This window comes from Puma concolor, chromosome A2 (assembly GCF_028749965.1).
Source record: "Puma concolor isolate L17-30 chromosome A2, mPumCon1.1.hap2, whole genome shotgun sequence".
In the NCBI taxonomy this organism is placed as follows: Eukaryota; Metazoa; Chordata; class Mammalia; order Carnivora; family Felidae; genus Puma; species Puma concolor.
The window spans coordinates 57413617-57429515 of NC_141668.1; the positions used below are offsets into that span (position 1 = coordinate 57413617).

At 36.7% G+C, this 15899-nt stretch overlaps 1 protein-coding gene across 5 annotated transcripts in view; it reads left to right on the forward strand.

Annotated features, from left to right (window-relative positions):
* The window catches only part of MACC1 (MET transcriptional regulator MACC1), a 104705-nt gene extending 90399 nt beyond the window's left edge, over window positions 1-14306 (forward strand). For all 5 annotated transcript variants that reach the window (XM_086694681.1, XM_086694675.1, XM_086694667.1 and 2 more), the window contains one exon: window positions 13805-14306. In XM_086694681.1, the coding sequence (XP_086550807.1) occupies window positions 13805-14017 (213 nt within the window). In that variant the 3' untranslated portion in view covers window positions 14018-14306. The remainder of the gene's footprint in view (window positions 1-13804) is intronic.
* Window positions 14307-15899: the final 1593 nt, after the last annotated feature.

Genomic DNA, 15899 nt, shown 5'->3' on the forward strand with positions numbered 1-15899 from the left:
ATTTCCTTTGTAATTTTGTATACAGTAAGAACTATAGACATCAAATATAGAATAACAACACTTAGTACAAAGTAAATACTTACCATGCAAATATTGTTTTTATTAATATTAAAACAAATGTACACTGGTAGGCCTAGATTAGGTAAATATTTTCTCTATTTACCATAAAGAAAGAGAATCCATTTTTATTGACTTAAATGAAAATATTCTAGTGATAAGCACATATAAAATGTCCTGTGTCTTTCTCTCACATGAGTGAAAGCATTTTCAAGATATTTTTAGTTAAGGAAAGGTTATCTCTCTGATTAGATGATAACTTGGTAGGAGGCAGAAGCTGTTCCCCACTTCCTATTTGGGCATAGAGCTGGGTTTTAATTTTTTGAGAATTTTTTCTTATTTTGAAGCAACTATGCCAGCTGGGTGAGCACAACAAGACAACTTTTCCATGAAGCTTGAAGAGTCAGATCAAGTCAGGTAAATCCCAGCAGCTGCACTGGAAGCTTCAGCGTTCCTGGAGCCTGGCTATCTAGCAAGGACTCCAAACAGACTCTTGAGGCAAGAGCATCCAGGACACATTCCCCCCCCCCCCCCCCGCCTTTTAGATTCCTCCCCCTTATAGACTACATTTACTTCCATATACTGAGAAGGACATTACAATGTACAAATCAGTTTTTACCAAATGAGCTAAAAGATGACACACCTTTAATAAGGAAAGAAAGAACATTCTGAGGGATATGCTATTCTGATATTTAAGTGAACTTGATTAATACATTGTCGATTGAGATACCACCACCTATTAGAATGGCCAAAATCCAGAACACTGATGACACCAAATGCTTTGGAGGATGTGGAACAATGGGAACCCCAAGTCATTGCTGGTGGGAATGCAAAATGATACAGTCACTTTGGAAGGCACTGTGGCTGTTTCGTACAAAGAAAACATACCCTTAACTTATGATCACTCAATCACACTCGCTGGTATTTACCCAAAAGAGTTAAAAACTTTTGTCCACACAAAAACCTGGACACGAATGTTTATAGCAACTATATTCATAATTGCCAAAACTTGAAAGCAACCAAGATGTCCTCCAACAGGTGTCTGGGTAAATAAACTAGTAGATCCAGACAATGGAACATTATTCAGTGCTAAAAAGAAATGACTTACCAAACCATGAAAAGACATGGGAAAACTTTAAATACATATCACTAAGTGAAAGAAACCAATCTGGAAAAAAAGCTTCACACTGTATGATACCAAATAGATGACATTCTGAAAAAGGTAAAATTATGGAGACAGTAGAGAGATCAGGGGTTGCCAGACTTTCAGGAAGGAGAAGTGAATAGGCAGAGCACAGAGGATTTTTAGGGCAGTGAAAATACCCAGTATAATATCATAATGATATCTATATTTGTCGAAACTCATAGCATATACAACACATGGATATGCAATGAATATACAATGAACCCAAGGTTAACTGTAGACATTGAGTATTTATAATACATCATTGTAGATTCATCAATTCTAACAAATATACCCCTCAGGTGGAGGCTGCTGATAACAGGGTAGGCTATAGGCTATGCATATATGCATATGCACCTATGCATAGGTGGGAGATATATGCAAAATCTCTACCTGCAAAATCTAGATATATGTGAAACTAAAACTGATCTAAAATAATTCGTTTTTTTTTTTTTTTTTAATTTTTTTTTCAACGTTTTATTTATTTTTTGGGGGACAGAGAGAGACAGAGCATGAACGGGGGAGGGGCAGAGAGAGAGGGAGACACAGAATCGGAAACAGGCTCCAGGCTCTGAGCCATCAGCCCAGAGCCTGACGCGGGGCTCGAACTCCCGGACCGCGAGATCGTGACCTGGCTGAAGTCGGACGCTTAACCGACTGCGCCACCCAGGCGCCCCTAAAATAATTCGTTTTTAAAAAAATGTTTATTTTATTTATTTTCAGAGAAAGAATGCAAATGGGGGAGGGGGGGAGAGAGAGAGAATCCCAAGTAAGCTCCATGCTGTCAGCACAGAGCCAGATACAGGGCTCGATCTTACAAACTGTGAGATCAGGCTCAGTCTCACAAACCATGAGATCATGACCTGACCTGAAAACGAGAGTCAGATGCTCTATCAGCTGAGCCAACCAGGCACCCCTAAAAATAATTCTTTAAAAAAAGTTGCCTAACTGAAAGCCAGACTTTTTTTTTTTTTTTCTTAGTAAGGCCTTGTTTTTAGAAGGGTTTTCTTGAGAATTATTTACCAGAAAGTTTTTATTCTCTCAGGTTTGTTAAGCATCTAACTTCTCTCTAATTGTGATTGTTTATATTTTGTCTTTCCCTAAATCTTGATGGAAGCCAACAAACAGCCTACTTTTCCATTATTTACTTTTGCACAGTCCAAATCACAAATGACTAAGTGCATGTCTAAGGTTGATAAAAATTCAGAAACAGAAAGGAAAGTCCCTAGGTGTCTTTCTGGAGGTTATCATTCAATTTACTGTGGCTAATGCTGACAGTCATTGCTGTGATTCATGTTATTAAATACTTAGAAAATTATGCATGACATGGGCCTGAACCCATTCCAAATAATCTATGGGAGTCTAGACCACTTAAACTAAAGGGTAAATGTATGCTAAGTTTTATCCCCCTGGAAAAACAAAACAAAACAAAAACAAAAACAAGAACAAAGACAAAAAACAGCTGTACAGTTTTTGTTTTTTTTTTTTCTCTCAGGAAAGAGACTACTCACAAAAATGATCAATTTACAAGTCAAGAAATGATTTTAAAACACACTGATACTAGTTCTGGGTAGGGCATGCAGAAGGAGGGAACCAGAATTGGGGCACAGAGATAACAAGGCCTGGTGGTTCCCATGCTGCTTTTGTTTCCTTTATCTCACTTCCTCAGAGGGCATACTTTCCAACATTTTCTCTCTATGTGTGCCAATGTCTACAATCGGGCTCTTCACTCACTTTCATTCTTTTTCTATTTCTCTTCTTTGCTTTTGTTCTATTTTTATTTTATCTTAAAGACAGTTATCTGGCTCTTATTCTGTTCCAGGCACTATTCCAAGAGCATTACAAAAAATTAACTTTATTTAATCCTTTCAACAAAAACTTCTGGGGCAGATATTACTACTATCTAAGATATAGAGAGGCTGAGTAACTTGCTTAAACATACATAGCTAGGAAGTCATGGAACCAAGTTTGGAGCACAGACTTTGACTTTGGGACCTTTGTACTTTAACCATTATGCTCTGCCCACCCACGCCAAATCCAGCATGGTAGCTGAGTGGCAGTGCCACGAGGTGTGGTCAGGACTGGGGGTTTAAGCAACTCATTTCATTTTTTCTTTTTCTTTTCTCAAGCCATTGTATGATACTACCAAAATTTGCCTTAGTATCTTTATCAAGCTTCAATCCAATTAAAGAAAAGAGATTATTAATAGTATGTCAGGTATGTCTTGAGTGCTTTTGGCCATTATTATTTTATAAGGTGAAAAGAAAAGCTTCTCCCTGGAGACTTCTGAGAAAGTCACTTTTTAAACTAACCACCTATCTAAGTTATAAGAAATGTTAGTCAACTTTCCTGATGATATTGAATTTCTAACATAAAAACAAAACTATAAAATTTTGAGTCTGATTTTAAGCAAAATATGTTTTTGGAGTATTGCCTTTGAAAAAGAAATACATTTGTACTATACAAAGATGTTTAATCATTGCCAAGGTTTTCCAGTGAATGTTAATGAAAATTCATTGGAGTTTATTTTCTTGACCATATTTAGAGCTTTAATTTAAAAACCAGAATCAATAAAATATTAGAAAAATAGCCCATTAAAAAAATTGGATTTTGGGGCGCCTGGGTGGCGCAGTCGGTTAAGTGTCCGACTTCAGCCAGGTCACGATCTCGCGGTCCGTGAGTTCGAGCCCCGCGTCGGGCTCTGGGCTGATGGCTCAGAGCCTGGAGCCTGTTTCCGATTCTGTGTCTCCCTCTCTCTCTGCCCCTCCCCCGTTCATGCTCTGTCTCTCTCTGTCCCAAAAATAAATAAACGTTGAAAAAAAAAATAAAAAAAAAATATATAAAAAAAAAATTGGATTTTATAAGGAGAAAATGCTGGGGATTTCAGGGCTAAGATGTTCTTAGGCCTAACTTGGATACTCTTGACTTAAGCTTCTGGGATTAATGGTATGTGTGACAATTTTCCCAGTAACTGTCTTCCATTGTCCCCTGACACACAATACAGAAGATACTCTCTCCATCTTATATAGTCAGGACACTTACTTACCAAGCACACTAAACATTACTTCTTATTAAGTTACCTTCTACCGCACTGGGCTCCACCTCAAACACAGGCACCAAAAGGCCTGTCAAGGCTGATTTCTTATCTGACCTGCCAGAATGGGCCACGCTAATTATGGAAGCCTAAGGAAGTCAACGTTGTTAATTGTGATATACTTTCATCTCAGAAGCCACTCACCTATAGAGAGTTATGACTGGAATGGTGTGTTTATAAGTCTTTTTGCTCAATCAGTGAGGTATGATTTTCTGTTTTGTCTTCTAGCCATATATTTGTCCCCCCTCATTTCTGACTGGCAGCTATAGTGTTCAGAGCACTTTATTCTGGGTCTAGATTTAAAGTGAGAAAGTAGGTATTCCTCAAAGAGCTAACTTTACTTATTTTTTATACACGAATAAAAGTTCTGTATGGAATTCTACCTACTTATTTAGTATCTTTCCTCTGAATCCTTGCTCTCAGTATGTAATTCATCTGTACTTTTAACATATTTACTAGGACTGTCAGTTCCCAGCATTGGAGCTTTAGGAGCTATAAAAATCGCAAACAGAATGGAAAATATGATTTTTTTCTCCCTAAAGCCACATTTTATTTGGCCTGGGAATTGAGATAAATTGTTAATAACTTGAATTATTTTATTTTAAAAAAAGTATATGATTAGATGCTGAAATAAGTGAAAATAATGAGAATGGTAATAGTTGCAATTTATTGTGTGTTTACTGTGTCAGCTAATCATTATGAGCATTTTATTTACCGTATTTCATTTATTTTAACAAACTTTGTAAGGAAGACATTATAACCATTCACAATTTACAGATATGCAAACTAAGAGTGAATGCATTTGTGTAAATCATCCAGAATTACATGGTTATTAAGTACAGAACTGGGTTCCAGACCCAGGTATGTTTTACACACAGTCCTATCCAATATGCACAACTAATAAGTCCTTTCAGAATTAGCTAAATAAAAGATCAAATTGGGAAGGAGCTGTCAGAAGACGCACCCTAGTCCTGAAGGATGGATAGCATTTGGATAATTGGAGAGGATTGGAAGGAGATTTCAGTGCTTCTGGATACCAGTGACTTCTAGAGACCATTGAGGAGACTGTGTGGGCTGGAGGGGAGAAGTCATTTTAGTAATTATTGGGAGATATGGTCATATATGTATATATTGGAGACAATAGAGTCTTTAATGACTGCCAGAGCATAGAGGTTAAGATTGCTGGTCTGGATTCCTGATCTAGTCTATTATCTATTAGTCTTCAGCAAATAAACTTTTTTTTCTAGGAATACATTTTTTTTTTTTTTTTTTTGGAAAGTGATGTGAATTATACTATCTTGCTCATCGGATATTTGGAGGATTAAATGAAATAATATACATGAAATATTTGGAATAATGCTTTGCACATTGTAATAACTAAATATATATTATCTATTATTTTAACTAAGAGGAAGAGGTGAATTTGACAACTGTGTGACATTGAATGATTTTGGAAAAGGATATATAGTAATTTTTTAGTAATATGGCTGCAAGTAACTATAGAAAGAATGTAGGCAAGGGAAAAGTCACCAATGATTTCAAGGTTTCTCTTCTAAAACTGGTGGAATGGTAGTGCATGGAAAAAATAAGAAGAAAAAAGCCTTGGCTGGTCAGCTTTTTTACTGGTTTAACAATGTTTATTTTCCTTGGAAAATGTCTCTTGCAAAAGATAAAAGGAAGTTCTTGAACTCTTATGGTTTTCTGGCTCACACAGCAAGTCCTGGATTCTGCAGGGACATTGCATTGTCCACTTCTAGCCTTGGTACTTAATTGTATGGTTTGCTGGGCTTTTACAGTATGAGATACATTTACAATTTTTTAAAGATGGGAAAGTATTATATGGAAATTCATCTACCAGTGGTAACATGTATAGACTAATTTCTCAGTTCTTCATTGTTTGGACTACAGATTTGACACAGTGACATAATATTTAGATTACCATAGTCTATTTTGTACAATACTATAATGCTTGTTGCTACAATATTTAATTCCAGAAATTACTCCATTTCTTGAAATGATGAAATAAAGAAACAATGACATCACAGTGAAATTCATGGGGTAGCACATTGTAGTTATATGATCTTCTACATTATATGTCTTATTACCTACCGAAAATCAAATAGAAATAATAATCATATTAATAAGTATTATAAAGTTTAAATATTATAAAGATATCTTAAATTGGATTTAGAGACACAAATATTTTATTTAGAGTTTAGGTTTTCTTTATTGAGGTTTATTTTGGGGAATCACAAACAACCAGGAATTTTAGAAAAACCAAACCCCAGCTAAGTATAAGACTTAAATCAGCATTGATTAAAACTGCTTACTACTGAAATAAATCCATGGCTATACTTTAATGAAATGACTCTGGATTTATAGCTGGGTGACCTGAATTCTCTTCCTAACTAGGAGTTAGTGAGGATGGCTCGTCCAGCCGGTTTTCCTAAGATGTTAGATTGTTTTGAGTAGATGCAGAAGCAAAGTATGAGTCCTCTATCTTCCTCTGGGTTATGCTTAACCCCTGATGTTCCAAGAGGTTATTCCTAGAGGAAGCAAAGCTGGCTGTATCCAGAGACTTTTCCAAGAGAATCTTATGTCCAAGTTTCAAACAAGTGCATGTCCCTTCTAAGGAAATAGGGACTCCCTGATAGGTTAGCCTCCCTTCTTTTCTGAAGGTAATGGTAACTCTCAACACTATTGATGTACTTACCATTTAAGGTGATAGAAGACCCACCTGGATATTGTAAATGATGTACTGAAGATAGAACACATGTAATAATCATTAATAATGCAAATTTGCCTTAATACTTCTTCAGCTAATTGTACTTAAAATGAAACATTGCTCCTATACTTTTATGAGGAAAGTAAGGGGGCTATGAATCTTTTAATGTGGAAAAATGTAATCATCCAATTGTAGTTAACCAATTGCATCCTTTATGCTATTCATGTTTTATGAGCTAAAAAAAGACATAGAGTGCTAAGCTCAAATCTGAACTGCTTTTATTCATGTTGCATTTCATTATCTAGAGCATTATCTAATGAGTCTTACTGGCTTCTGGGAACAAGCGCTCTAAATTTGGAAAACTATTTTTTAAATTTCTATTCCTGTTTCATTTCTTTTGACATCTCACCACTTCTTTTATTGCTCTTTTACCATTTTCTTTGTCCTCTAATGCCTGGAAGATAAACCAAAGACATTTCACACAAATGCTAGGACTTTGGAAACTGCTAACCTTTAATAGATTAAATACTTACTGATGCTTACTGATGCTCCCTTATAGAAGGAGATCAAAACACACAGTTGAGAAATTAACAACTCTATGCTTTTGTCAGCCTCGTGCTTCCTATTCAGAGATGAACCCATAACATCCTGAAGTTAACATTTAAAAAAATCTCAGAGTATAGGAGTAAGAGTAATGCCTGTGTGTCAAATAATTGTGTTAGAGGTGAAGAAGACTGAGAGAATTTATTTTGTGGTTACGAGTAATCCAACAAAAACAAACCCTCAGGAGCATGCTTTCCTTTGATTTATCTACGCATTAGTGCAGAGTTTCTGCATATCATCCCTTAAATCATAACACTGAACAAGAACGGAAGAACTATTTTAAACCACTAAATAGATATATAAGATAACATAAACCTGGAAGAGATCATAGCAGTCCACAATCACTTCCAGCTTTCAGAGGACTTAGGTCATTGTGGAAAGAAAATTGTTTATTCTACTGATTTTATTCATTCAAACATTTCCAGAAAACGTATGACTTTGTTTTCTCTTTAATTATTACAAACCTGAGAATACTTTGTGGCTTTTTTTTTAAGAAATTAATGTTTATTTTTGAGAGTCATAGAGACAGAATGTGAGCAGGGAGGGGGCAGAGAGAGAGGGAGACACAGAATCTGAAGCAGGCTCCAGGCTCTGAGCTGTCCTCACAGAGCCTGACGCGGGTCTCAGACCCACGAACAGAGAGATCATGATCTGAGCCTAAGTCGGATGCTTAAACGACTGAGCCACCCAGACACCCTTCCTTTGTGGCTTTTAATGTGTATTTTTGGACCTAATTTTGTAAAGTCTATAGTTAATTAATGTATGCCAGTTTCCTTTTGTGTCTTTGCCTTCGATGGCATATGTTCACTTGCTGAATAAGAAAACATAGAATGACAGACAGAAAGAAGTGCTGAAGAAACAAAAGTAAAATATTTAAGGACTTGAGGCAAATATCATATAGCTCTGTCGCAAAGGACAACAAAAAACTGATTAGACTATTTATTGCATTGATGAAGGCTGGGCTTTTGTCATGCTTTGTTAAAGCAAATCTCAATATAGAGAAAGTTCTATTTACCATACTTGGCAGAGACTTGTTTATTTCTCTTAATAAAACATACTTTTAAAACCTAGCCCCCGAGGGGTGCCTGGGTGGCTCAGTTGGTTAAGTGTCCTACTTTGGTTCAAGTCATGATCTCAACAGTTCATGGGTTCGGGCCTGCATTGGGCTCTGTACTCACAGCTCAGAGCCTGGAGCCTGCTTCAGATTCTGTGTCTTCCTCTCTTTGCCCCTTCCCTGCTCACACTCTTTAAAAAATGAATAAATGTTAAAAAAAAATTTTAAAACCTAGTTCCCCAAATTTAACATTTTTCATTTGTACCAAGTACGCAACTATAGCATATGCTTTAAATCCCATTTATTCTCAATTATTCTTGATATTTTCCCTGTTCATTACCCTAACTCCATAATGATTTTAACATTTGTGTGTGTTTATGTGTTCTGCTTAAAGGAAGTTAACTTATCTTCTTGAGAAATATGCTGCCTCCTTAATCTTCATCAACCCTAAATTATCTGGCTAGGGTAGGATTCAAACCAACCTCTCCTTTCAAATGTAAAATATTAGTCTTTATAGATTTTTTTCCTTTTAAAAATAATTTATCCTCCACTGCTTCTCCTTCTAGCTTTGTCTCTCTTCTTTTAACTTTCAAATTCCAAATGTGACCCACTTTTTCTGTGGTTTCTAGTTCCTTGTCACCTGCTCCTACCTGCAGTCTGTCCTCTACCACTCTCTTCAAACTGCCTTCTCCATGGTTACTGAGGTCCTAATAGTGCCAAGATCCTGGATTTTTCTCAGTTTTGCTTCATGTTTCCATATTACTTGACAGTACAGGTAAGAGAGGGGCTAACAGAGAAGAGATGTCCTCAAAGAGTGGCATGCTGGCACACGTTTAATAGCTCTTCAAGGGAGAAAAAGCCCTAAATTATACCTTTGCCATCTTCCATGGTGTATAAACTCCTAACATTGATGATTTTAACCTCCTAATGTGATGTCACTGAACGTGGAGTTGGGAGGCTATGTGAACAACAGGCTCTGAGAAGCTGGGGTGAGCTGAATGTCCTTTTTGGAATGCTATCAATCCTTGACTTTTGCAACATGAAGTACCCTGCTTCGTTTTCTATGACTCTGACACCAGCTTCTCTCCATACTTATATTGCTTCTACTTTTTTCTTTTTCTTTTTTAAATATTTATTTTATTTTTAGAGAGAGCTTGCACACGCAAGCAGGGGAGAGGGGCAGAGGGATATAGAGAATTTTTTGTTGTTGTTTATTTATTTTTGAGAGAGAGAGAGAGAGAGAGCACACAAGCAGGGAAGGTGCAGACAAATAAGGAGAGAGAATCCCAATACTCAGCACAGAACTGATGCAGGGCTCTATCCCACGACCCTGGGATCGTTACATGAGTCAAAATCAAGAGTTGGATGCTCAACCGACTGAACCACCCGGCACCCCTCATTGCTTCTATTTCTTGTTTGTGGTCCCTAATTGTGGACTTAATTGGGGGTTAAAGTTTTCACCCTTTCATTTTCTTCCTTGGCATTTTCCTCCACTCTCATTTTTCCTCATCACTTTGGCATGATGCTAAACTCTTGGCTGCTTCCTGGGGGTCATCTCTCTATTCCAAAGTCTTACTGGAGATGGAGATACTCATGTCTTCACCTCATATGCATTAGGGTTAAAACTAGGTTGCTTATCTTTCTCTCATCCCAAAAGTACCCACTTTCCTTCATATCCTATTAAAAAGTATTAAATGCAAACTATATGCCAGATACTTTAGAAGGTTCCTTGGACACAGACCTGGGAAATTATTATCCATATTTTAAAGATTAAAAAATTCAAAACTCAGGTACTTTGATTTACCCAAATTGACCCATCCAATAGGCAGTGTAACTCAGATGGCAACCCAGAGCTCTGACATCAAAACCCATCTTTCTTTCTATTACACCACACTGCTTCTCAGTCAATGAACTCTCAGTTTTTATTACACTAAATGAAAACATGAAAGTAATTTTTGAGTTTTCTTAAACTGTTAATTACCAAAGGCTGTCTAGTTATACAATGGGTCAGTGTTTGTGCAAGTATCTATCTCCCTTCTATGCTATAAGCTTCTAAAAACAAGCCATGCTATATTCATCATTTTATTCCTTTGTGTAACAAAATTCTTTGTAGTGGTAGCTACTCAAAAACTCTTAATTTAATAAGTGAAATAATTAATGAACAACAATGTGTTTTGAATATATTCATTGTATTTGTGCTACAATAGTGTTTCTCTGTCATCTGTATGGACAGCCACACATGATGTTATATATAGCAGATCAGATTTTGCACTGAAGGAATATTCAGGGTTAGTTTGCTTCAAAGAGAAACAGAACTGGAATGCAATAGATACACATTTTAGTATAAATCATGAAGTTTACCATTGCTCTAGTGTTTTCAGCCCCAAGCTATTGTAACCCTTTCTATGTAGCTTATGGATTAGACTCCAGGGAATCCCCAATGAGTTTAAAGCAGTATCCCTCCTTGCATTTCTGACTAATTCAGAGTACTCCTGGGGAGTCCTTTCACACTATCAGGTGTCTTAATTTGGGTTCAGGACTCAGAAGTCTATCCAAATTTCTCTTAATTGCAAGAACTGACCGAAATGTTCTGCTATCAGTGAAAACTGCCAAATGTGAGAGTGTTATATAGCTCTCTGCATAAGTGAGTAGATAAATGTATCATTGGACTACTGAATCTGTAGTTCCCAATTCCTGCATCACCTTGGTGTATTTCCTATTTCAAACAGCACCAAAGGACTGCTGCATGATTGAGTATGCCTCAGGGCTTTTCTATACATAGCAATCCACTGTGCTGCAGCAAGATATGTGGTGCAGAGTTGTGTGTGTGTGTGTGTGTGTGTGTGTGTGTGTGTGTGTGTGTGTTTTGTTTTTACCAGGAAAGGCAGTGGAGCCATTTTGGCTGCCTCTATGATGTTACTTTGAATCTGCACACATAGTAGTGCATAAACTGAAAATTATCCAGATGTGATTCTTTAAAAGACATCCGGTTTTTATGAGACTATGCCATCATCTGGGTACTGAAATGCTCTTAGATGCTATTTATCATAAAATATCTTCAAATACATCTATTTTTTTTAAGTTTATTTACTTGTTTTGAGAAAAAGAGTGCACGTGAGCAGGGGAGGCACAGAGATAGAGGGAGAGAGAGAATACCAAGCAGGCTCCACACTGTCAGTACACAGCCCAATGTGGGGCTCGAAGTCGTGAACTATGAGATCATGACCTGAGCCAAAATCAAGAGCTGGATGCTTAACCTACTGAGCCACCCAGGCAGCCCTCAAATACATCTTTTTATCATTCAATTACTAAAGGACTTAGCATAAAATATGAGCAGGTTTTAGCTATAAACACCATTATTTTAAACAATATATGGCAAGTTGAAAAATAATGTACCAACTAGTTGAGCATCAGGGAATTTTAAATGAATGCAACATAGAATACAGGTCTCAAAGCTTTTACAGAGGGTTAGTATATACTCACTACAGAATAATTTACTTGTTTTGTGCATCTTTGCATCTGAGAAGTGGCAGGCAAGATTGAATCTGGCAAAAAGCGTCTGTTAATGTGCCTCAATTCATCTTCCATTGCTGAGATATTAGTGGTGACCAGCAACTGGGAGGTTTGATTTCAAAGTGACTATTCAGAAAAATAAACAAGAGAACATCTCATTCATAGTCTTATCAGTGATGGAAGATGCAGTTCTTTGTAAATCAGGTTGGAGAGGGTAAAACTTATATACAAAAATCTGGGATCATTTGGGATGATGCATCATAACCTCCTGTATATAGTATAATATTGATAATTATTTTCCATTCAATACCTTGCAGAATCAAGCTTCATCAATAGAGACAAAGATATGGGTGTTCATGGCTTCCCAGGAATGCCAATTTGGACAAAATAACATCAAACTGTTTTTTGAGTTCAATGCCTATCCTTTTATGTAGATTAAATTGATTGAAACTCTTTATTATGGTCTTTCATTCTTTTAATTTCAATTGTAGAGTATATGAGGCTATCAGAGGAGGGTGAAAAATTATATCCCAAAGCCCTACTTCATGTGATATTACTGTTAATGGAGGCTCTATTTAAGAGGGCAGCTCTGCATAATATTGAGCTCACAGTCTGTGTTCCTACATTTGTGATAAAATCACAAATGAATTAGTTTAGTGAACCCAAATAGGTAGAGGTAATAAAGTTTATATTCCAAATAGTCCAATTATAAGTAGTACATGGCTCGTTTTTTCATTTTCTTAGAAAAATTTATTTTAAGCTCATTGTGTTTCTGTGTGTGTGTGTGTGTGTGTGTGTGTGTGTGTGTGTGTGTGTTTATTCTACAATTTATCTTCTTTGGTCGGCCTTTGTCTTTATTCTCTCTGAGCCTGGTTGCCTTGGTTACCATTACATACATGCTCGAACATGAAGTTCCTCTTTGACGTACATTTATTTCTATGGAAACAATGATGTCATTGGTATTGGTAGGTGCTTGGGGAAAGCATAATAAAACATTGAATATTGATCTTTCTTTTGGTTATAAAATGATTCATTAAATTATTTTTAAATTAGAGAACTGTATTTTTACTTTCCTTTTAAGATTTGATCATGAAAGTATATCTTTTCTTGTTTCCTTGCTCAAATAAAATGACTTAAAGCATTAAATACACTGTATAGCTCCTTGTGATATGTCGTGTAATAAAGCTCACCATAGATAGTATTAAAATAAAAGAGTCATTATTTTTACCTTAAAAATCTTTCAGAGAGTGAAAAGTTTATCTCAGTAACATCAAAAAATTACACCAAGAATTTTATATCATATCAAGGCAATGAACAATGTTTAGATGATGGATCAAGAAAAAAAAGAGGCACTACTTGTCATTATTTTAAAATTTTTCTAGGCATAGAAACACAAAGATATAAGATGGAAGAGATAGCTATTGAAACGTTTTCTATGACATTAAGTAAGTCCATGTATAATTAGTATTCCAGTTTTTTTATGTCCTGAGAGGCTTTTAAAACTTTTTTTAAAAGCATCTATTTTCATATCTGTTTGTCTTCCAACTACTCCAGTCTAATTTTTTTCCTTTATAGATGATGTGGAAACCTGCTTATGATTTTCTCTATACTTGGGGTGCTCACTATGGAAATAGCTACAGAGACGTGTTACAAGACCTTCAATCGGCTTTGGACAGAATGAAAAACCCTGTGACCAAGCAGTGGCGAGACTTAACTGGAGCTTTAATACTGATACATTCCTTAGAGTTTTTGAGAGCAACTGCATTCTCTACTTCTGAGGAAGTATAGGGTATGTTTTGGGGAAGAGGGAGAATGGTAGGAGGGAAATGGAGTGCGTGTGTGTGTGTGTGTGTGTGTGCATGTGGTGTGTGCACACACACGCGTACATAAAGAATCTCAGAAAAGTATTACTTTTTTTTCATTTGTCAAAAAGTATTTTTTCCTGGTGAAAGCACAGCTTAACACAAAATCCAAGGATACATTTTATAATTAAACATGTAATTTTATATGTTTCAAATCCAAACATTAAGCCATTTTGTTGTTGAGAAAGGACAATAAAACCCTTGCCCCTTTCAAAGTTGCTTTAATTTCTTTAAGTCAAAACAAATGGCTGTTAGCATAATTACCTCACACAGTTACCTAGATAAACTAGAGGCTCCCAGTGTGAACACTGGAGTTTTACTTGTAGTGGGTCTAGAGAGAGGAGAAGCAAACACATACTCTGTGCACAGGCACAGAGCCACAAGCTTTCTATATTCCATCTCTTTTATTTATTAGTGGAGTTTGCTAACATTATTCCCATTTTTCATCTGAAAAGACTAAGGACTGGTGAGGACACTCAGGGAAAATAGCCAATGGGAAATAAGTTTTCTGTCTGCAAAATCTGGTTTTATTATTATTTTTTAAACATAGCACATAGCAAAATAGTAAAAAACTAAAAATGCACATTAAAACTTATAGGGACATAGTAGCAACTTCATTTTAAGTGAAACTTGCTGCACTTTTCCACCATCTATTGAAAGACTGCCAGAAAAAAAAATATGACTGATCATCAGAAATCTGTTGTTTGCATCCATGGACTAGAGTTTTCACCATCTTCCTTCCCCTAGCATCTTGGGACATAGCTAACCCTGCCTAACTTGGATTTTTTCTTCAGGATCATTGTGCAGAGTAGTTCTTTAACTCTCAGGGATTTTTAATAAGAATAATTATTTAAAAAAATTTTTTTAACGTTTATTTATTTTTGAGACAGAGAGAGACAGAGCATGAACAGGGGAGGGTCAGAGAGAGAGGGAGACACAGAATCCGAAACAGGCTCCAGCGCTCTGAGCTGTCAGCACAGAGCCCGACACGGGGCTCGAACTCATGGACCGTGAGATCATGACCTGAGCCGAAGTCAGACGCTTAACCGACTGAGCCACCCAGGCACCCCGAGAAGAATTATTTTTTAAAAACCTGACTTATCACTGTTGAATGAAGCAGTCGTAACCACCCAAAACACTGATATCTGTGGGTGTGAATGCTCATGTGCTCATACAAACATACGTGTGTGTGTGTGTGTGTGTGTGTGTGTGTGTGTGTGTGTACCAGAGTGTTTCAGAAAGCTTTTGCAAGACAGAGATTACATAGGGAATTAGGGCAGTACAAATGCTAACTGCTGGTAGAGTTCACAAAGAGATGGTTTGTGCTTACTCATATGTTCAATCCTTTGGCCACATGCCAGTGTTTATGTGCTTTGGACAGTCATTCATTTATTGTATTTAATCAACAGATGGAGTATGTGTACCTTCTCTGTGGCAGGCACGTAGATGCTTGAGGTTAATAGTGGTGGAAGAAAGAGCATGATCCCTGACTTCAGTATTGCTAAGCTATAGAGACAGGCAACAATTTAAAACACTATACAATTAAATGTAAAATTAGATCTGTAACAACAGTTACAACGGACAGGCCGGAAGGCCAAGGGATATAGATATGAAAGGCCATTTATGAATCCAAAGGGTCAGGGATGTTTTCTCTGGGAAAGAAATGATGAACCTGAAGGAGGATCAAGCACTGCTTTTAGTCCAGGGAAGGTAGAAGAGGTCGTTCCTCAATGCAGTGAAGCCCTGAGGCAGGAGGGAAACTCCAGAGATGCAGAGAGCCAGAGTGAAGGGTTTGAAAGGGTGAAGAA